Source organism: Pelodiscus sinensis, chromosome 23 (genome assembly GCF_052426305.1).
Source record: "Pelodiscus sinensis isolate ZL-2025 chromosome 23, ASM5242630v1, whole genome shotgun sequence".
NCBI lineage: Eukaryota > Metazoa > Chordata > Testudines > Trionychidae > Pelodiscus > Pelodiscus sinensis.
This window is the reverse complement of record NC_143074.1, coordinates 4,008,652-4,029,939: the sequence shown is the minus strand read 5'-3', so window position 1 is coordinate 4,029,939 and position 21,288 is coordinate 4,008,652. Positions and strand designations below refer to the sequence as shown.

The following is a 21,288-nucleotide window of genomic DNA, read 5'->3' as shown; positions in this document are numbered from 1 at the left end:
TTCATTCGGAGTCCATTTTTCCAACTGGATTTATAAATGATTACTTTCTGTTGGATCGGTCAAGTCGTAAACGCAGCCCCGATTCAGCGCATGCTGCACTCATGCCAATTCAACAGGGCTTAAAAGACAATCGTGCCCTTCAGTGGCATCCCTCCGCTCAGAGAGCTCTCCCTTGGCATTCTCACAAGAAGCGAGCTAGACTCTCACCTGCTCACCGTCTTCTCTATCTGGGCAGGTTTGTCAGTAGAGGATTCCCGGAGCGTCTTGTTCATCTGCAGAGCCACCCAGACCTGAGAGTTGAGACTTGAGCACTGGAGGGGAGTCTCGCCTTCCTTGTTCTTCAAGCTGACATCCGAACCCCGGGAGAGAAAGAGGCTGCAAAACAGCAACCACAATAGATAACCCGCCCCGGAAGAACACCTCAGAGCAGGGAGAGTCAAATGGCATTCGGCAGCCGCTCCTGAGGGTCGCGCTAGCAGGGTCACTCAGAACGGGTTCCATCACTAGAGAAAGCAGCCATCTCCGTTCCCTTTTCAGGAAGCAAGTTCCCTGGCCAGCACCTTCTAAAGCTGGTGGTTATTTTGGAAGCCGGAGAGAGCGACAGATGGGCACATCAGCCTGTCAACTGTAGAAAGCTGGGTCCAAACCGCACCTGACACCAGGCGTGAAAGGGAGTTTGCTCATAACCAGCCTGGCTCCAAATGGACATGAAACTAAGCCGAGGCCCCAATGAAGTCCCACTGAACTTTCAAAAGGGGCATAGGCCCTGTGCTAGTTCTGTGCACGAGGGTGAATTTCACCCTCTAAACGGAGCTCTCGCTCAGCTAAGTGGGACCGCTGCGTGCCTTGTAAGACAGCAACCTCCACTCAACTGCTTTGCAAGGGGAGCGGCCCTGCACCCCACACCCCTAGGAAGCGGTTCTGCTGTTAGGCGCAGTCGCACGCTCCCCTGGCATGCTCACAACCACTCGGCCTGTTTCTGCACTGCCTTGTGCTTCGCCTAATCCTTCACAGCTGTGCATGTGCTCCTGGACCAGGCTGCGACGGCCTGGCTCTCACTTACTCCCAGGCCCCTTTTACACCACGCAGGCAGTGGAAAGCTGCCTTACAAAGGAGGCAATTTTAGCTGGCATCAATTGAAGGCCCCTTCCCCCTGCCAGAGGAGTGCAAAGGGGGTTGTGGTCTTAATGAGAATCAGCCCCATGTGTTTCACACCCTCTTTGCCTGGGTGCAAAGCAAGGTCCAATCAGGCTCTTCCTACTATTCTGTTTCTTGTTCCAAGGGAAAGGCATTTCCTAGCCCGTCCGTCACTTGCCAACCGGTGGCCCAACAAGTGAACAAAGTAACCAAGAAAAGCAGAGGTGGCAGGAGCCGTACTTACACAACACACTCATAGCGGTTCTCTCTGGCTGCGATGTGCAGTGGCGAGTCTCCATGAATATTTACTGCATGTAAATCGCACTTAGCAGCCAGCAATATCTCCGCTATGTCAACACAGCCAGAAAAAGCTGCCCAGTGCAAACAAATATTCTCCTCCTGGAGGGGAAAACACAGGAGAGGCTGTTTAGTGCACTAAGATCGCCGCACTTTGGGACCCCACCGTTAAACAGATGGCCGGCCTTCTCCTTCCATGTATTTCTCTTGCTCAGACAGCACAACCCTGCAACAGGCAGGCAGGGAGTTCTCAGCACAGCCGCCTCCGCGCTCCACAGAGGCTACACCGAGACTACAGCATTGCCTCTTTATCTGTACAGATGAGCCATTTCTCTCTAAGCTGCAAAAAACCGTGGGTCGATCCACAGGGAGACACGACTGACACAAACGAGCACCCGGGAAGAGCGTCGGAGCTGAACCAGCCAAAGCAGCCCGTCTCCGAACTCCACAGTATCAAAGAGGGAGAACCCGGGGGAGCAAGCAGAGGACAGGTTACAGTACAAAGGTCTGAGAAGCCAGATGCCAGATGCAGGGGAGCAACCTGATTTCAGGCCCCTCTTGAAAACTGTGTAGCCAGTCTCTCCCTGCACACTAATCTCGCTGATGGAGATGCTTTGAGTAATGATCCTATTTGGTTCTGTTACTGTGTAATTTGTAGTGCACCTTGGAGTCCTTCAGCATGACAGGCGCCAGAGAGGCTGACTGTGACACCCTAATGATGATGATTATTACAGGGGGTCCTTTCACAGCTGGCAAGAAAGCGTGTACTTAATTCTTTGCTACTTCATCTTGCCACAAAAGGGAAGACCTGAGTTACTAACAGATGCCTGGGAGCAGGGGGCACGTTTTCTACAGGGTGTCCACTCCCCAACAGGCCACCATCTAGAAATGGGCAGTCAATCCGAAATATAATTCTGACGATTAATTTAATCCAGCAAGGATACAGCTCCACAGCCGACCCATCGGGGACTGAGAGAACAGAGAGGCCCCTTTCCAGCTCCTGCCATGTTTATTCACACTTACTAAAATCAACGGGGTTGCCTGAGGAGTAAAGTACTACCCCATGTGAGTAACGATAGCAGGAGCTGGCTCTTTACGGCGTACAACGAGTAGCTGCTGGACGTCGGCCCTGCTTCTTGGGGAACTCAGACACCTGCAGAGAGACTGCTGGACGGGAGGGTTTGATTGTCACTGTGAGACTGAGGTGTGATCCAAGCGTCTGGGAGCTGGAGACTCGTACGATGGATCAGATAGGATCCATCTCATTCACTGTGCTCAGAAACAGTGTAACGGCTGTGAAGTCGATTGCTGCAATCTGGGAAGCCCCCTTCCACCTCTGATTCTTGCTCTTGTTCTTTGCCGGAGCTGGACCTGCCTGGAAAGTACTCGGCTGCCCAAGACACAGAGGCTCCTACAGAGGAGGGGCATTTAGGGGAGGAAAGGTGGCTACAAGTGAACAGTCTGGCGCACTCCGATTATGGTGAGACACATGTACCTCTATGTATCCCTGACAGCTTCTGGAAGGCAGGGAGAGGTAGTGGGGGAACCAGCTTCTTACATCCTCTGGACTCACAAGAGCTTCGCAGAGGTCGAATGGGAAAATGGGAAACACTCTGTAATCAATGGAACCGAGGCGGGCCTGGCCCATCTCCTCCTCTCCAATCATCTTCCCTCCTGATTCCTAATTTCTGCCCCATGTTTGATCTTTCCAATCAGAGAATGGCATTTCAGGTGACCAATCCTGGCCGGGGAGGCAGTCCCATCCGTAACTCCGCCCGCGAGGGCAGGTTTGCGGAATCAGGCTCCAAAGGCCTGACCTCAGAGGCGCTCAGCACCTGCAGCGCCCACGGACATCGTTCAGAGCGGGCAGGGCTTCTGCACGTCCAGTCCCCACGGCGCAAGCGGTCTGGGGCGCAGATGGTGGTGTGCTCTAGGTGGGCTCCACCCTGCAGGCACCATGGGGCACAGGCGTGACAGCTACGTGGAACGGGAGAGACGCTAGGGACGTGATTTTTAAATATGAGATCCTCCCACGCTGGGCTGGCTATCAAACCCACCGCTCCCCGCAATCCTTTCCGAGAGGGCTGTACCATCGGGGCTACTGGTGTGGGGAGCGTTTAAATAAAGCGTGTCATTCACTGCAGAAAGAGTCTTACGTTGTCTCGAATATTAATGTCCGACCCCTTGGACAGCAACAGCTTCACCAGCTCGACATGCTTGTATTCAGTGGCCCAGATCATCGGCGTCCAGCCTCCGTCGTCCTGGCCAGGGGAAAGGAGAGCATGACACACTCACAGCATGGACAAAGCAGCGCCTGCCTTGATTCCCCCTGGTCCCGCAGACTGCAGCCGTAACAGGCAGCACCTCACTACGCGCTCCGGGCCCCCTTTGCCTCACGCCGCCACGTGAGCTGCAACGGCCGTGGAGAAAGTCCAGCTGTCGTCCATGTGCCGTTCAATCCCATCCCCCCCGACGCCGGCATCCGGGTGCCGCACCACAGACTGCAAGGAGGGGGGTGGGGGAGAAAGGGCCTGTCTGTGCAGAGAAGATTGAAGCACTAGGGCTCAGACCTGTATGTGAATTGGGCTAAGTGTCAAAACAGCAAGACAGACACCGGGAGGGGGGAGGGGCCTGCCACACATGTATGTACGGCGGGCTGAAGGGCGGAGACAGACAGACAGACCCACCCCGCCCCTAAGGGCAGCTCATATAGGCCCCCACTCAGCTTCCTCTCTGGTCCCACAGCGGGAAGGTGGGGCTGAGAGACAGGCCTGCAGGGGCAGATTAAGGCTCTATTCACGGATCCTTGAGCCAAAGGCCCCAGGACCAGCGGAGGCCTGGAGGAAGCAGCAAGTGGCAGAGAGCACAGCGAGCTGGGCTGCCCCAGGCATGTGGAAGGGTCTCTCTATGGGTGCCCTGAAGGCTGGAAAGAGGATGGAGTTGTTGATGGATCACAACCCCATTAGCTCAGCACGTTTGCTTTTCCAAATCGGCCCAGCAGCGTCTGGGTACCCAGGCGGTGAGCTGCTGAGACGGCCGGGACAGACGAGAGCTCCGGAGCCAGGGAAAGCAGATTACCTTACGTGTGCGGCTCGCCGACGGGCCTTACCTGGCAGTTGACGTCCATCTGCCCGTTGGAGAGGAGGTACTGGACTACGTCGTAATGCCCTTTCTTGGCAGCCAAGTGCAGACACGTGGAGCCCTCGGCATCCTGAGGGGGCAAAAAAAAAAAAAAAAAAAATCACTCAAACTCCGGGAAAATCCTCTCCCACCCTTCCCGGCACCTGCCACACTTGGTGTGACCAGCGCGGTATTTGGGAATGCCGGGGAAAGGCAGGCTAGTGGTCAGAGCACTGGCCTGGGAGAGGCCTCTTGTTTTTGAGGGCCACCTGCTGTAGGTGTCAGGAGAGAGGAAGGGCAGCCACAGTCAGTGCCCACCGGAATGGCAACAGGTGCTAAGCGAAGCCCTGACAAGCCGCCACGAGGGAGCACAGCGGGGCTGGGAGGAAGTGAAGGGATCTGAATGAAAAGGCCCCCTCAGAAGCGACTGCAGAGCTGGCTGGTTGCTGCTCCCTCCATTGATGGTGGCTTTCTTCCCCTGTCCCCTCTCCCAGTGTCCCCTAGCGCTCCCCAGGAAGCCAGAGGGGCAGGAAGTGTTGGGGAGAATTCTCCCCTTCACCTCGGCAGAGCTTCAGCACAGGCTGCAACGGCCCCTCAGGCCCGAGCTCAGAGAGACAATCTCAACTAGAAACTTCAGGCGCTGGCTACACGTGGGGTTTTCTTAGCCCGACTTCACGTCTCACACCGGGGCAGGATGTCTACATGGGGGGCTGCCCTGGCACAGCCACGCTGGAACCCCACGGGGGCCCCACAGAGACAAGGCCTGAACGAGGGTCTGAAGATGCTGGGGAAAACTCAGAGTCAAGGGCTGAAAGCAAAACCCCTTTGGGGTCACTGTGTGCAGGGTCTTCCCCGGGACGGAGGCCTGAGGTGTGAACGATGGTGGAAGGGGCAAGACCCATGAGTAAAGTCAGAACGAGAGAGAACCCAAACTTTCACCTCACACGAACTTAACCCAGAGCAAGCCCCAAGGGGCTGAAATAAATGAAACCCCAAAAGCAGCCACCGCTGCCCGATTCGTACCACCTCATCCTTCCACGTGAAACCCACAAAAAGCAACACGTGTCAACACAGAAGCAACACGCGCCAGCACAGTCTGGACCACAACCCTGAGGACACCCTGCCCACAGAGAGCACAGGGGAGTGATTTCACTGCATGGGGGAGGGGAGGTTTTGGACAGGTTCCATCCTGACAGCTCCTCAGGGCAAAGAAGAGGTTTTTACTCTCTCTAAAGTGCCCGGCACACCCAGACACACGTGGTCGAGAGCGCAGCGCGTCGATAGTCCACGGGTGCGTCTGACTGCTGGCAGGCCACGCACACACAAAGAATGGGGGATGCACAAAGTTCCCGACAAGCTTGACACGAGTGAAAAGCATGCTGGGAATCCGGGTCATAGTTAGAATAAGTGCAAAAGCCTCATAGCTCTGCATGACCCTGGCTAACGGCAGCACCCTTCTGCTAAGACGAGCAAGAGCCAACCGTTAATGAAGCCTTGGCGCGTACCTCAGAGGCATAGTCCCCCAAACTCCCACTGATTTCAATGAGAGCAGGATTTCCCTCTGACGGGAACAGCAGCAGTTCCCGGGGGGCCAGGAGTCCCCTAGGTCATTACTTGCCCTTTCAGGCTCGACAATCCCCCTGTCAGCGAGGGGAGCAGAGGAGCTGCCATCTCCCTGCCAAGGAGCCCCAGCTGATGTTGCACTGCAAGGCTGCTCCTTTCAAACGTGACTAATATCATCCTGGAAACTAATTAGTGCAACAATTATTGAATTTCAGTAATGATCCCAGGGTTGTAGCAGTTCTAATTTGGTTTTTCTGGTTCGAATAAGGGTTTGGGGGGCTTTTTTTCTTTTACCTTTCTTTAAAAAAATCTTTTTGCCCTGGGCCACTATTAAATCAGATGCCAGGCCTTTGGAGAGGGCACGGGGATGCCCCTGGCATCAGCTGATTTGAACCCCACAGGCTAGAGAAGGACTCCCCAGGAACTGTCAGCAACTAGCGACAGGCTGCATGTGGCCTCTTGTAGCTGAAACAAGATAATCCCAGAGCCACCAGCCAGCTCCTTCAGGGGGCAAAGCATCAGCACGACCCTGCTACGTTCCGTAGCAATATCACAGGCAGGCAGCTGAAGTGAGCAGGCGGTAATTGTACAAAGTTTGTGGAGAGAAGGGGCTTCAGCCTTCTAAATGGCATCTGATTTATGACACTAATAATCCAGCCGTGTATTTTACAAGAGGGTCAAAGAAAGCAGAGCACGTTACGGGCAACTAGCCAGGCACGTTTTTATTGTATTTGTTTAATTTAAAGGGCTGTATTTCCAAGACAGCCGCTGAATTGGCCACTGCAGTTTTGTGCTTGCAAACAGCGACACAATCAAGTACTGGACAGTTACACCCTCTCTTTCACCTTCAGCTGATGTGCAGGCAACTAATTAGAGGCCGTTTTAAAAAACTGCCCCCCAAAGCCTACTGCTGAGTTAACAGAGCACAGCGCCAGAGACTAAAAGCTGGGACTCTCTTTGTGCCCACTGAATTCAGACCCCACTACGAGGGATGTTAAATTTCGATGAATCAGCGAATCGAGAAGTCGATGGAATTTCAAGAGGGCGCTCGCCTGCGGCTCTTGTACATTTCAAAGGGAGAGGAGCAGCAGTCGGGATGGTGCAAGCGGGGCTGTTTCAATCCCTGCTCATGCTGTTTCCCCTCTGCCCTTTGCCCCCTGCGGAGACGGTGCGAGGGGAGCCGGCTTTTAAGCCAGTTTCCCGCAGCACTGGCTCCTGTTCCTCCCCACCCTTGCTGCCTCTCTGTGACAGAGGCAGCAAAGGGTAGGGGAAGCGAGTGGTCGACTAGTCGCTCACATTCCTACCCGCTACTGTTACTGAATTATTTTCATTCCAGTAGCACCCAGAGGCCCCAAACCTGGAGCAAATCCCCATTGTACACTAATGTGGCACAAGACAGTCCTTGCCCCAAGGAGCTTGCAATCTTAGGTGTTAAATACATTTTGTAGAAGTATTACCACCAGCCAGCCCCCACCCAAATGCCAAAGGCTCCCTCCCCCTTCCTCTCCACCTGGGAACTTGCTTCCAGACTTACGCCCTCCAAGAATGGGAAGGCAAGCCTGACAGGCTGCTCAAGGAGAAAAACGAGGAATCAACAGTTACCTTGGGATCAACCAATGCGCCAGCCTTGATAAGGTACTTCACAGCATCTAAATGGTTATTCTCTGCGGCCTCCATCAGCGGGGTCCTCTGGTCCTCTGAGCAGGTGTCTATATTAGCACCAGCCTGTTCAATGGCCAAGGCAAATACAAGAGCCTTTATACTAGCTCCTATTTAACAAAGGAAGGGTGGGGGGATACAGATCTGCCAGCAGGTTGTCTATCGAGAACTATTCGCCCATAGAGAAAGGGGATGTGGGGGAGTCAAAACTGATCTTTCTCTGAGACTCACATTATCTGCTCTCTTCCATATCCAGTAACTGGGAACACAAAGGAACAGACGGCTGGTGTTAGAGGGTCGCCATTATTAACTCGCCCTGTAGAATTCACAGCTAGTCTCTGATCTTTACGATGCCTCAAAAATCTCTGTATCAGCTACACTCAAAGAGAAGTTCTCGGTTCCCAAGGGCCCATCAACTCCATGGGGACAAGGAAACAGTTTTCCCTCCCCATCATCCCAGGCTGTTCTGGATCGACCTCGTCACCAAGGCCAAGGATGGGGTTTTTCAAAGCACCCAGCCTGGGATGACAACTCCTGTTGAGGTCAACGGTAAAATTTCCATTGATTTCCATGTGAGCAGAGTTATGCCAGTGCGGAGTAGACTGGGAAAATCTTCCCTTTATTTGTTGTGGGAATGCAACTGTGCAAGGCATTTGGCCTGTTTATTCCTGGAGCTTTGCCCAATAACTCATAAGCTGCTTCTAAACGAAGGGAAAAAAAACCCCTCCAAAGCCCAGAGAGGCAGGAGCAACACATGGATTTTGCTGCTCCTGTTAAGGAAGGACTTTCTACAGCAGTAACCGGGTGATTAGATTTGCCTACACACATAAAGGTGGGTCCCCATTGCTCCCCGCAGCCCTTCAGTGGCCCCCTTTGTTTTTGTTGCTTTTAAAAAGTGAAAACACCCAACTCACACGGTGGAAGGTGTGTTCCAGATTAGGGGAGCTGGGGATGGTTACTGGCCCGTAGTGTGTTGCCCCAACAGCCTTGCTGTAGGAAACCCGGGAGTTGTTGCATTTGTCCCCACCCTCCCTGCTCCTGTCATGGCCACCTCTTAACAGAATTATTCTTCTACCAGGTGCTATTCCTGCGATTCATTTAAAACGGTCCCACAAGGCCTTAAGGATCCTGCAGGCCTCACTCACACAAGGAGTGCCACTGGCTTCAATCAGAACAACTCCCCGTATAAAAAGAACAGGATTAAGATCGAAGGTTCACATTTTGAAGTGTCTCAAATTGGGCACCCCAAATGACCAGCCACTTTCAAAACATGGGCCTATTCATTCTGCTTTACTGAAATACGCGTTTTAAAAGCCCCCTTTTTTAAAGCCATTCAATGAAAAGGGTTCCAATGCAAAGCAGTTCTTTGCACTCCAGTTCTTCGCGTTAATCAGGTGTCTCCCTTCCTACAAACTTACTGAAGTCCAAATCCCATCAACTCACACTCAACAGACCAGAAGAATGAGCTACAATGGCTTTTATTTGCAAGGGAAATCAAATCATTGAGCAGGGGGAATCGTGGAAAGGAAAGGTTGGCAGGTTAATTCCCGAATGTTTTGTGGCTGTGAAGGGATGGAGGACGTGGCAGGGAGAGAAGCCTGTTGACTTGTAAGACTATAAATGGAGACGAACCTGAATCAGCATGTGGCAGATGTCCACATGCCCAGACTCTGCAGCAGCATGGAGAGGGGTTCTCTTATTCTGGTGCTCCATTTTGAAGTTTGGGTCAATCCCATCCACTGAAAAACAAACAGACACGTCCAGCTGGGAGCCAGAGATCAACAGCGAACCCGCACCAAGGCAGCATCTGAGGGACACTGCTCACGGCTCCAGAATCTGAAGGTAATTTACCTCTATGCTGTTTCAAAAGTTTCACACTTGGGATCTTAACTGGTTGTTACATCCCTGCTATGGCCAAGTGCTAAAACAATGAAACCCAAGAGGGACTACTTCTGTAGTCTGAGAGATGGCATGAACTACCTTTTAACACAGACAGTCGCATGGATACCTCTCTTCCCATGTGCTACCCTGTACGCCACCTCCCCTTTCAGTCACAATTCTCAAACAGCCCTGCGGCTGCAAAAGCAACGGCTGACATGGAGAACTGACAGCAAAATGATTTAATCTGTAGCTTGTTTTATAATAAATAACAACAGCCACCACTGCCCCACTACTTAACCCTTACACGATGCTTTTCATCAGATCTCAAAATGCTGTGTGATCTCTAACATATCTATCTTCTGTGAGGCAGGGCAGTACAATTTTCCCTACATTATAGATGGGAAACTAAGGCACAAAGTGACCAAAAGCCTTGCCCAAGGTCACAAAGGAAGTCTGTGGCAGAGCAGAGAACTGAACCAGGGTTTCCCAGCTCCTAGGATAGTACTTTAACCACTTCAGACAGGGAGAAACCTACAGTATGTGACCCGCTTGGGCTCTCTGGACCACTAGCAAGTCCTTGATGGATCTCTAGGGCTCTCCTTCTGTCTCCATTAACACTGGGCTCCACTGAAGCTAACAAAGCTATTCCTGTTAACACGAGCTGACAATCTGGTCCAATATTCTCATAGCTGTGCAGAAACTGCCAGATGACGATGACGGCCGGACACAGATGACTGGCTGTGACAATACAGTACTTAGGGTGATGTTGTAATTAAACAAAACACCAGTGAACTGAATGTTATTGCTACCAGGGACTCAGACAATGCTGCTGATATTTGCCAAAAGGACAAAGGTGTCCGGTAAGAGAAAAGACTGAAAAAATCTGCAAAAATTCACTACTAACCACCACTGAGCAGCAAAACTGGTCAAGAGAAAAAAATTACTCATCTTTCGACAAAAAGAAAAACAAATACTCTCATGTGATCAGTGATAAAAGCAACCTCAGAATCTCAAAATTGTCCTCCAGATGCAGCTGATTAAAGACCCTAATAATAAAGCTCTGTGCACTGAACATCTTTCATTTTCTGCAAACTCACTGGGAATCCTAATTTTAAACACCCTCCATACAACATGTAAACACCCCCTAGCCCCCACGCAGCATGAGACCAGGCTACTTCTGCTCGTTTGGAAAATTACACAGACCATTTGAGGGTAGGTAAGGCCGGACACCTGTATAAAACTGTCCAGATTCACACACAGGTTGGCAGTGGGTCCACGCATGAGAGAGAGGAGAAACAATCGTCAATGACACGTCTTAGCTTCCAACGCCTGCCCGCGTGGGCCAACGGGGAATGCAAAGTTGGGAACGGGACTGTGGTAAGTGACTGGCAGGAGCTGGCATGCTGCCAAACAAGCAACCGTCTGGCAAAGTGCCACTTACCCAACATAAGCAGGACCTTCTGCAGTTCCCCTTGCCTGGCAGAGAAGTACAGCTGCTTCGGGTGGAACCGTAACTTCTTGGGTCTACAGCAGGGGAAACAGGCTTATTACTGACTCTTAAAGAAAAGTCCCCAGAGCCCAGCCCCCACCTCCCTGCCACTGGTTTCACAGGAACACCAGGAAACACCTGAAGGGCACCTTCCTCCCCCCCCCCGCTGCCACACCACACACACTGAGCCTTCGGGCTCACCCAGCGGCCCTGCCTCGCAGAGTGAACGAATGTGGCTACTGCAAGTGCTCGGCTTTTTCCCACCCCCGCACAAGTGCCACGCATCACATGGCTGCACACACAGAGCGAGGAGTCAGAGGAGGACGCTGCATTTTCTCTGCCAGCCAGCCGCGCACCGGGGCTCCCGACCCCGCCGGCCAGCCGCGCACCGGGGCTCCCGACCCCGCCGGCCAGCCGCGCACCGGGGCTCCCGACCCCGCCGGCCAGCCGCGCACCGGGGCTCCCGACCCCGCCGGCCAGCCGCGCACCGGGGCTCCCGACCCTGCCGGCCAGCCGCGCACCGGGGCTCCCGACCCCGCCGGCCAGCCGCGCACCGGGGCTCCCGACCCCGCCGGCCAGCCGCGCACCGGGGCTCCCGACCCCGCCGGCCAGCCGCGCACCGGGGCTCCCGACCCTGCCGGCCAGCCGCGCACCGGGGCTCCCGACCGCGCCGGCCAGCCGCGCACCGGGGCTCCCGACCCCGCCGGCCAGCCACGCACCGGGGCTCCCGACCCCGCCAGGCAGCCACATGGTGGGTCTCCCGGCTCCACTGGACAGCCCCCTGCCACGCTCTGGACAACTTTGCTGGCAGCTCGTTACAGGCAGCTCACTGCCCTGCTGTCCCTGTAGGACTCCCTGCTACTAGGCCTCCACCAGGACTCTCCGTTCCTACAACAACCCTGCCAGACCACAGATGCTGCCGGACCAGAGAGTCCCAGTTTAGAGAGTTCTAACCCGTAGTGTGTTTCTATTTAGGTAACTGTCCGAAGGGAGAAAGTTCAAAGGAGCCAGGCAGAGGGAGCTCCTGGCTTTGGGGTTCTCTCCTGCTGGTGTTCTAGGACTGTGCATGGGGACCCCTCGTAGGTAAGTACGGTCTGTGTGGAGGCTGACTAACCCGTCCATCGGCATGGTGGATGCAGCAGAAGATGGAGAACGGCCGAGCCGAATAGACACACGCTGTGTAGTACTGGGCCTCAAAGCCCAAATAGAGCAAACCCGACTTTGTTCCCGCCCAATGAACCTGTGGGGCATCTGAGAGACTTGGAGGCTGGTTCTTACTTTTCTGAGTCCAGGGCAATCAAAGCGCTTTCCAAGGTTTCTTTAACTGGTCCCTGAGGCAGGCCGGTGGCAGGCTTCACAAAAACAGAAGACCCGGCCAAATCAAACCCCTCGGTAGCCGAACTCTCTGGCTTGTCTTCCTCAGATAACTGTGTTCCAGTGCCACTGATGGGAGAGAGAGAGAGAGAGAGAGAGAGAGAGAGAGAACCAAACGTCACCACTCCGTCCAGACACACACACACCCTGATGCCAAAGGAGGAAACAAAACGAGTTTTAAATGCAAGCGGCTTAAGCGGTTTTGAAAAGGGAACAAACGCATTTCATGGCCACGTGGCCAGAATTCTCCCCGGACCCAAAGCAGCGTTACCCTCTCCTTAGCACAGCTGCGCTCTCAGTAACGTATTCGTGGGTGCAGCTACCACTGCGACATGGGGCAGAGAGTGGGGGCCAGCAGTCCTGGGAGCAAGTGACAAGAAAGCGGCGCCGTTCAGCTCCGCCTCAGGACTGAGGCTCTCTCTCAAGCGCTGCGCAGCGCTGAAGACTTGCGGAGCGGGTGACGATTTGCCTCTCGTGCTGTAGATGGTTGGACTGTCTCTCTGCCCACGTGCCGGTGGGTCGGAGCCCCTCCCCCCCATGCTATGGTCAGGCGCTATGCAAGCTTGTCCCGAGACTGCATCCGCCAGCCCTAATCCTGACCTGCAGACCCCACTGCTCTTCTAGTCCCAGGCCCCCAGGCAGCTCTGCTGTGCCTCTCTCCCTGCTCTTTCTGGGCCCTTCTCGAGCAGAATGGAAGATGTGCTGAGCCATTCAATGGCTCTGGGGGGGGGGGACAAATGTCTCTGGGGAATGGATGACAGTGCAGGCAGAGACTCATGTCATTTAACTTGTGATGTGGGAGGCCAGGTCTTCAGAGATGGAGAACTAGTGCAGCCTCCTGGTGCAGCCTTCAGCTTCCTGCTGCTGGAACTAGGAACCTGGGTGACCCATGGAGCAGTGACGGGGGAGAGGGCCAGACATAAATCAAGGCACGGAGGAGGGCCCGATGCTTCCACTGACTAGTGACTCACCCCCCCGTGGTGGTGTCTGCTCTTCCCTCCAGAGACACCGGCTTCTCCTGCTCGTAGGTCAGCAACACGGTGGAGGTCGTGTCTGCTTTCGCTATCGTCACCTCCTTCGCCTTTGAGGCCTCTTCCCCGCAGTGCGGGCAGTAGCTCATGTCGTTGACCTGGGAGGCACAGTCCTTGTGGAACCGGTGGGAAATGCTGCTTTCAGGCTGACACTCCATGAAAGTTCCCTGGAGGTAGAAGAAAATCGTGCAGAAGAAATCCACGTGCTCAGTCATAAGTTTCTCCAGTGTGCTTTGTCCCTGGAGGTCAGATCACCCCCACGCCCCTGTGCGATAGGCCAGTCTTATCACTCTGTACAGGGAAATACATCGGCAGCCAGGAGAAACAACGGTGATTACAAATCGAGCCACTAAGTGCCCTTGGCATAGAACCCCGGAGTCTTGGTTCCCCCCTTCTCTGCTCTAACATCTCCCTACAACAAAGCTCTTGCGTGTGTTTCTAGGCACACAACCTCTAATGGGTGTCATGCTGTAGTGGCTTATATGCTGGGGTAACACATCCCCATTCCCAGGGGTAACACATCCCCATTCCCAGGGGATCCTCTCTCGTAGGACAAGATACTTCCACAAGTGAAAGGGGCACAGAAAATCTGACAGCCGTCCTCTATGGCAGGCCTCCACTGACACGGAGTTCATGGCTGGCGTTGCACACTCCTAACCCCATGTAAGGGCCTCCACGTGTGGGGTTACACTGACGTCATGACTGCAGTTTCTAAGCCAGGGGTCTTAAAATCACAGCCCACGGGCCATCTATGGACCGGAGCACATCTGCAATCTGGACAGGGAGACCCAGCAGACCAGAGAGGGCATGACAGTCCCTGTCCCCCAAGTCCCACCCCTTCACACCAACCCCCCTCACATCCCATCCCCCAAGGGATGCGTCCTCGGGAATACCGGGGTGGGAGGGGCCCAGCCAAGTGCACTCTGCTTCCCCACAGCTCTCACCACCTCAGGGAGCACACGGAAAGGGGAGGCAAGAGGGGGCCTGCCGCCCCACACCAAGCCCCCCAGTAATCCCCAAGGCCAGGTCCCTCAGGATAGGGTGCAATGGGGGGAGAGGACGGGGATTGGGGGATAGGAGGAGACTGGCAGATGTGTACGCCTCCCCGTGGGCTGGACTGCGAATATGCTCCATCCCGCAGATGGCCCATGGGCCTTGAGTTTGAGACCCTCTGTTCTAAGCTAACTTAGTAAATCAGGGTGACTCTTGTGTTTACACAGAGCCCTAGAACCGTGTGCTGCAGAACCCCACTGCACTGGCTGTCAGGGTCGCGCCGCATGACATTCTCCTCTCTCCAAAACCCTCCAACACTTCCTGATTGATGGATTCTGGGACAGCATCAAGTACTCTGTGGCACCAGTGCTACTTGAAGCCCACCTAACAGTGATAGCAGAGACTGATGCATTCTGGGATAGCATTTATGAACCAAGACTGGCCAATCACAGATCAGAGGACAGGGTGAGCTGAATCGCTATGGGAATCAGTTAACCATTACCCCAAGTTTACAAATAGGCAAACTGAGGCACGGATGAATTAAGTGACTGGACCAAGGCAACACAGAGCTGGCTCGCTGGCAGAGCTGGGACTAGAACTCCTTGTCTTGCTCTAACTATCTAATCCATGGCAAAGCAGTGCACATGGGATACCCCGGATCTTGTGTGCACAGGGTAATTTACAGAGAACTAAGACCTACTTTTATTATGGAAGAAGAAATAAACCATTGGAACAATTTTCCAAGGGCTGTGCAGATTCCCCATCACTGGCCATCTTTAAATCCAGACGGGATGTTTTTCTGCTCTAGGAATTATTTTGGGGGTAGTTCTCTGGCCTGTGTTCTACAGAAGGTCCGACTGGATGGTCGCCAGGGTCCTTTCTACCTTTGGAATGTATGAAGGTAGAACTGGGAAAGGTCATTGCGGGAGAGATTAGTGGGGAGGAGGGAGGTGAAGACACCCAAGGCCTCCAACATGGTCTGGCTGTCAAAGAGGATCACTCAATAGTATTCTTTGAAGTATCTCTGGAGGCCAAAGGTAGTTCAAAGGCCCCAGCGCATGTTCCTTAGCTGCCACTAGACCATTCCCTAGCCCTGAAAGTTGCAGTGCCCAGCTGCGAGAGGGAGAAAAGATGCATGATCGCTGAAAGCCAGCGTGGCGGGCCTCTGTCGCTAGGCACCCGCAGCACATCTGCATGCCCCCGGGTTGTCACGAGCGACTTACTGCAGTGCAGAAGTAGCCACAGCCCGGGCAGCACTGGTGTTTCACCATCCTCCCTCTGTGGTCCTCGCACAGCACCAAGAGCTGGACTTTGTTCGAAGGGCGCATCAGCTCGTATTTCACCACGCTGTTTGTGCATCGGCCCAGCTGGAATGGGAACCAGGAAAGGAAATGCAGTTACTGGAGCCCAACACACAGACCAGCCTCTCTGCCTGAGCCGACTGCCTGACGAAACCTGGCCCTTCCACAGCCCCTCAGATGCGCGCCAGACAGCATTCACCCTCCTATCGAGAGCAGGGCAAAGCTGCTCTCCCAGGAAGAAATGCATCATTTACTAACTAACATGCATATGGACCAGAGTCATTCAATCCTCATAAGGAAACTCAGAACTGGAAATACACGAGAGCCAAGCAGCAGCAGCAGCAGAACGGGCAGTCCCATTTTGCCAGAAACGGAGGGTGTCATGGACAGAGGAAACAAGACCTAGTGAACACGGCTGAATGAGACAGAGGGAGAATCGCTGGACAATTCAATTATGGCTTGTGCTTGCTGAGGCCCCACACTGGAACTAGCCCATGTATGTGAGCACTGTGTGTATTTAAAAAATAAATCTGGCCTGCAAGGGATTGAGGTGCCATGAATGTCTGATTAGCTAGTTCGCCTATTTCCACTGTCGGACATGCCTGCTTTGTTGGATCAGAGATTAATGCTTCACTCTGCTTCATTCACACTTACGCCTCTCGTCAATTTCACTTCCAGAGCACCAAGCACTAGGCAGTGTGGGGTTATGTTTGAGTTTCCAAAACTATCACCAGCTCCTTAAATTTTACCTTTACCCTCCACCGCCACCTCCAAACCCCTCCTCTTCCCCCTCTTCAATAACACGAAAGCCTATTGTGAAAAACATCCCTACCAATCGAAACCACTGGGCCTAAACACCGATACTACAAGTCGAACCTCCTAAATCTGGGACTCTCTGGTCCCGCAACATCTGTCGTTAGGTAGGATCACGGATGTTCCTGGACCAGAGAGCCCTGGCGCCCAGGAGTGTGAGCCAGTCAGAAGTTCAGCAGCGAGGAGCCCCACTATTGGGTCTGGCGAGTCCTGTCCCGGGGAGCCCCAACTGGGCACGGCACAGCGGGGCAGCCACTGAGCCTTGACCTGGCGTGGCAGCAGCGGGGCAGCCACGGAGCCCTGACCTGGTGCGACAGCAGCGAGGCAGCCACGGAGCCCTGACCGGGCGTGGCAGCAGCGGGGCAGCCACGGAGCCCTGACCAGGCGTGGCAGCAACGGGGCAGCCTTGGAGCCCCATCTTCAGTAAGCCCTGGCCAGGTGCGGCAGCAGCGGGGCAGCCGCAGAGCCCCGATCCGGCGTAGCGGCAGCGGGGCAGAGCCAAGTCCAAGCCCAGGTAGCGGCAGGGCTGGAGCGGAGCCAGCCGGAAGGAGGGGTAGTGTCCTGGGAGGCTGATGGCAGGGGAAGTCCCCAAATCCGGAAAATTCCCTCAGTCGGGACGGGTCAGGTCCCTAGGGTTCCAGACCAGGGAGGCCCAACCTATACCGCCTGGGTCAGAAGAGCCACTAATAAAAATGGCCACCTCTCACTAGGTCTAAGTGGAAAATAGCAACCAAGTTCCCTTGTGCTACTTCTACACTGAGCAAATCTGATCAGAGGAAGGCAAGCCGGCCTGTCTGTATTCAGAGTCCCGATGTCATCCTGCTCCCACTTTCGGTGAAGGATCCACTTCCAGGCAGCATGTGAAGAGTTCAGAAACGATTCACGGCTCTTTTATCCAACGTTACAGAGGCCAGCGGGTGGCTTAGAACCTTCGATAACTCCTTCTGTGCTTACGTCCAAATACACGCTAGACACCTAACACGCTTAACACATTTAATAGCCATTTATTGACGGTTTTTAACGTGAAACCGTAATATAAACGTGGCCATCATTCCACCCCCAGGTCTGCGGGCGGGGGAGGGGGAAATACATAGAGAGCCATCTCCTCTTCCTTGCCTGGAGACCCCGGGGAGTGAGTCTCCCGGCTTCTCCCCACCAAGGCTCTAGGGGTGTTTCCCTTCAGTGACTAACTCGTTTCCCATTAGGGACACCTCTGCCACGTGGTCCATGTGCGTACGTGACTGAGACGCAGGCAACAGGCTGTGAATGATCCACTGCCTCCCGATTCTTTCCAGAGCCCAGAAAGGAATGAGACTAATTCTGACTCCCTCCCCATGCAAGCAACTCGGCAAGGGAAAGCGAGGCCTGCAGCCCGCCTGCCGGGAAGCACAGCCCACTAAAAGGGAAGCTCAACAATTTGGTTTTCTTGCCAGAAGTGGCACCTCCCAAGGCTCCAGAGAGAGTGAAGCAGGGACTGACTCCAGGGCCGCCGGCTGCCCAGCTGTGATTCACTGAAAGTCACAAGCACAGCGATTTTCAGGCAGCAGAACCTGAAGGCAGCCCGGGGCTTCGGGGACCTGGAAAGCCTTTAGCAGAAGAGCAGCGCAGGGGAGGGGAAGTTAGAGGGCAGGCAACCGCTCCAGCACCACGTTCCATGCACCGGGAAAGGTCTGTTCTGGCTCCGGGGTAATCAAGGGAAACTGGCTCCGGGGGCTTCTCTTGCTGACACATGCAAATGTATTTTATTGCCCTTGGCGTGGAGAGCCCAGCTGCACCGGCTGAAGCAAGCAGCACAGAACCCCCGGCTGCCCACGCGCCACTCGTGCTGGACTGAGGGGCGGCATGCCCTGGATTTCGGGGGTGGCTGATGTGCTGGGCAGGCTGGGACTGGGGTTCCCAGGCCAGTGACAGGGCAAGGGCTTTCTGGCCAGACACAGCAGTGGATCCTGCTCTCACCCTGCCACAGCCCTTCTGCACAGCCTGGAAGATGCCTCCTGCACTATACCCCATGCGGCTGCTGTGTCAACCTTTACCTTCCCTCTCCCACTGCCTCCTCCCTTTCGGCTCACTCCTCCCCATGCCCCTGTCACCAGAAATCCACACACCGCGGTGCGGCTGCTGCACATGCTCTTGCAGCTGAGCTACCTCCCTCGGGAGCCTAGTCACAGGGCAAGAGCCAGAGGGAAGGCGGGTGGCTTCCAAGCAGCTGGCAGCCACTTTACCTGCTATAGCACATGTCAGCAAGGAGCCAGGCCAAGAGATCTCTGTCCCAAACCTCCTCGGCGTGGACTCAGCTGGGAATCTGGGAAAGCAGTGGATGTGCTCTACCTCGACGTTAGCAAAGCTCTGGATACCATCTCCCACAGTGTTCTTGCCAGCACGCTAAGGAAGTATGGCTAGGGAGAATGGACTGTAAGGTGGCAGAAAGCTGGCTAGTGACGACAACTCAACGCCCGTTTGGCCTCTGGTATCACACGGAGTGTCCCAAGGGTCAGTTCTGGGGTTGGATTTGTTCAACATCTTTATGAATGACCTGGATGAGAGGATGGATTGCACCTTCAGCAAGTTCGTGGATGACACTCAGCTGGGGGGAGAGGTAGATACACTGGAGGGCAGGGACAAATTGGAGGATTGGGCCAAAAGAATTCGGATGAGATTCAACAAGGACAAGTACAGAGTCCGGCACCTGGGATGGAAGAATCCCATGGACTGCGACAGGCTGGGGACCAACTGGCTAAGCAGCAGTTCTACTGAAAAGCACCTGGGGATTACAGTAGATGTCATCCCGCTCCCACTTTCGGTGAAGGATCCACTTCCAAGCAGCTTGTGAAGAGTTCAGAAATGATTCACGGCTCTTTTATCCAATGTTACAGAGGCCAGCGGGTGGCTCAGAACCTTTGATAACCCCTTCTGACGCTGTGCTTACATCCAATCCACACTAGACACCTAACACATCTATTAGCCACGTTTTTTAATGTGGAACCATAATATAAACGTAGCCATCATTCCACCCCCAGGTCTGCAGGGGGATAGAGAGCCATCTCCTCTTCCTTGCCTAGTGACACCTGGGAGCCAGTCTCCCGGCTTTTCCACACCAAGGCTCTAGGGGTGTTTCCCTGGATATGAGTCAACAGTGGGCCCTTGTTGCCAAGAAGGCTGTTGGGCTGCATTAGGAGGAGCATTGCCAGCAGAGCAAGGGAAGTGATTATTCCCCTCTGTTGGAGAGTCCTGTGGAGGGCAATCAAAATTATTAGGGCGCTGGGGTACATGCTTTATGAGGAGAGGCTGACAGATTTGGGCTTATTTAGTCTGCAGAAGAGCGAGGGGGGATCTGATAGCAGCCTTCATCTACCTGAAGGGGGGGTTCCAAAGAGGATGGAGAGAGGCTGTTCTCTGTGGGGACAGTTGGCAGAACAAGGAGCAATGGTCTCAAGTTGCAGCGGGGGAGATCTGGGTTGGCTATTAGGAAAAACTATTTCCCTAGGAGGGTGGTGAAGCACTGGGATGGGTTCCCTAGGGAGGGGGTGAAATCTCCATCCCTAGAGGTTTTTAACAAAACCTTGACAAAGCCCTGGCCGGGATGATTTCATTAGGGTTGGTCCTGCTTTGAGCAAGGGGCTGGAGTAGATGACCTCCTAAGGTCTCTTCCAGCCCTGATCATCTATGGTTCTATGAGCATCACTAGTACGTAAACTGAGCACACGAATGTTCTCAACCCAGTCTTCAGACTCCCTTCATCAAAGTCAAGACCTTGGCTCCACTGCAAACCAGTTAGCACAGCCAAGAGCTCACCCAAACAAGAGCAGGCAGAACCCTCAGCACATGAAACAGAGGGGGCCAAACCATCCATGGGAGGAAGATCTGTGAGAAGCTAGAGGAGGGGCTCCTACCTCATTGTCCACGCTCTCCGTCGCCATGCACTGGTTGTTGGCTAGTGTGGTAATCTCTCGGCTCTTGGGGGTTTCCATTCGACAGCTACAGAGAGGAACTTCCTGAAGACCATCCACTTCCATTGCTTCAGGGCCATTAGAAAGACCTACAGTGTGAAAGTCAAGTCAATCAGTTCCATAATGGCCTCCTGAGAAGAGCCACACAGAAGAAAAGGACACAGTTTGTCGATGCTTTGCTCTTCTACAGCCCCTCCGAACAAGGTTCTCATAGCTCTGTGCAAGCATCAGGTAAAGCTCATAACATAGGTATGCACTTGGTCTTATCCCTATTCCACAGATGGGGAAAATCAAGGTACTTAATGTGGCGTTTTCAGAAGTGCCCAGTATTGTTCTAACTCCGCTCCCCGTGGGAATTTTACCACTGACTGCAAAGGAAGCAGACACTTGGGACAACTGAAAGCCCCACCCTGAAGGAGAGACCTCCCCACTGTCACACCGTGCACCTGTGGCAGGGAGCAGAGAACCCAGGAGTCCAGACCCTCAATATGTTATTGTAACACCAGATGGAATTGCAGTTGGCTCCCTGCAAGTTAAGTCTGAAGCTGTATTACAGCAGAATGTGAGAAAAGTTTTTCAGGACTGGTTTCTATTTGCAAAGGCTTATTACTTGCTTGAAAAAAAAATATCCCTTGGCATATTTGGTCTGAGCCAGAGAGCTGCACCGTGTTCCTCACGTGTTT

At 54.0% G+C, this 21,288-nt stretch overlaps 1 protein-coding gene across 13 annotated transcripts in view; it reads right to left on the bottom strand.

The window, feature by feature from the left end:
* Window positions 1-21,288, bottom strand: part of EHMT1 (euchromatic histone lysine methyltransferase 1) — a 178,925-nt gene that overhangs the window by 28,666 nt on the left and 128,971 nt on the right. For all 13 annotated transcript variants that reach the window (XM_075905437.2, XM_089772893.1, XM_075905436.2 and 10 more), the window contains 11 exons: window positions 20,549-20,694; window positions 15,768-15,911; window positions 13,492-13,718; window positions 12,425-12,589; window positions 11,099-11,181; window positions 9,409-9,515; window positions 7,720-7,842; window positions 4,544-4,645; window positions 3,591-3,695; window positions 1,382-1,536; window positions 208-375 (listed from right to left, as the gene is read on the bottom strand). In XM_075905437.2, the coding sequence (XP_075761552.2) occupies window positions 208-375; window positions 1,382-1,536; window positions 3,591-3,695; window positions 4,544-4,645; window positions 7,720-7,842; window positions 9,409-9,515; window positions 11,099-11,181; window positions 12,425-12,589; window positions 13,492-13,718; window positions 15,768-15,911; window positions 20,549-20,694 (1,525 nt within the window). The remainder of the gene's footprint in view (window positions 1-207; window positions 376-1,381; window positions 1,537-3,590; window positions 3,696-4,543; window positions 4,646-7,719; window positions 7,843-9,408; window positions 9,516-11,098; window positions 11,182-12,424; window positions 12,590-13,491; window positions 13,719-15,767; window positions 15,912-20,548; window positions 20,695-21,288) is intronic.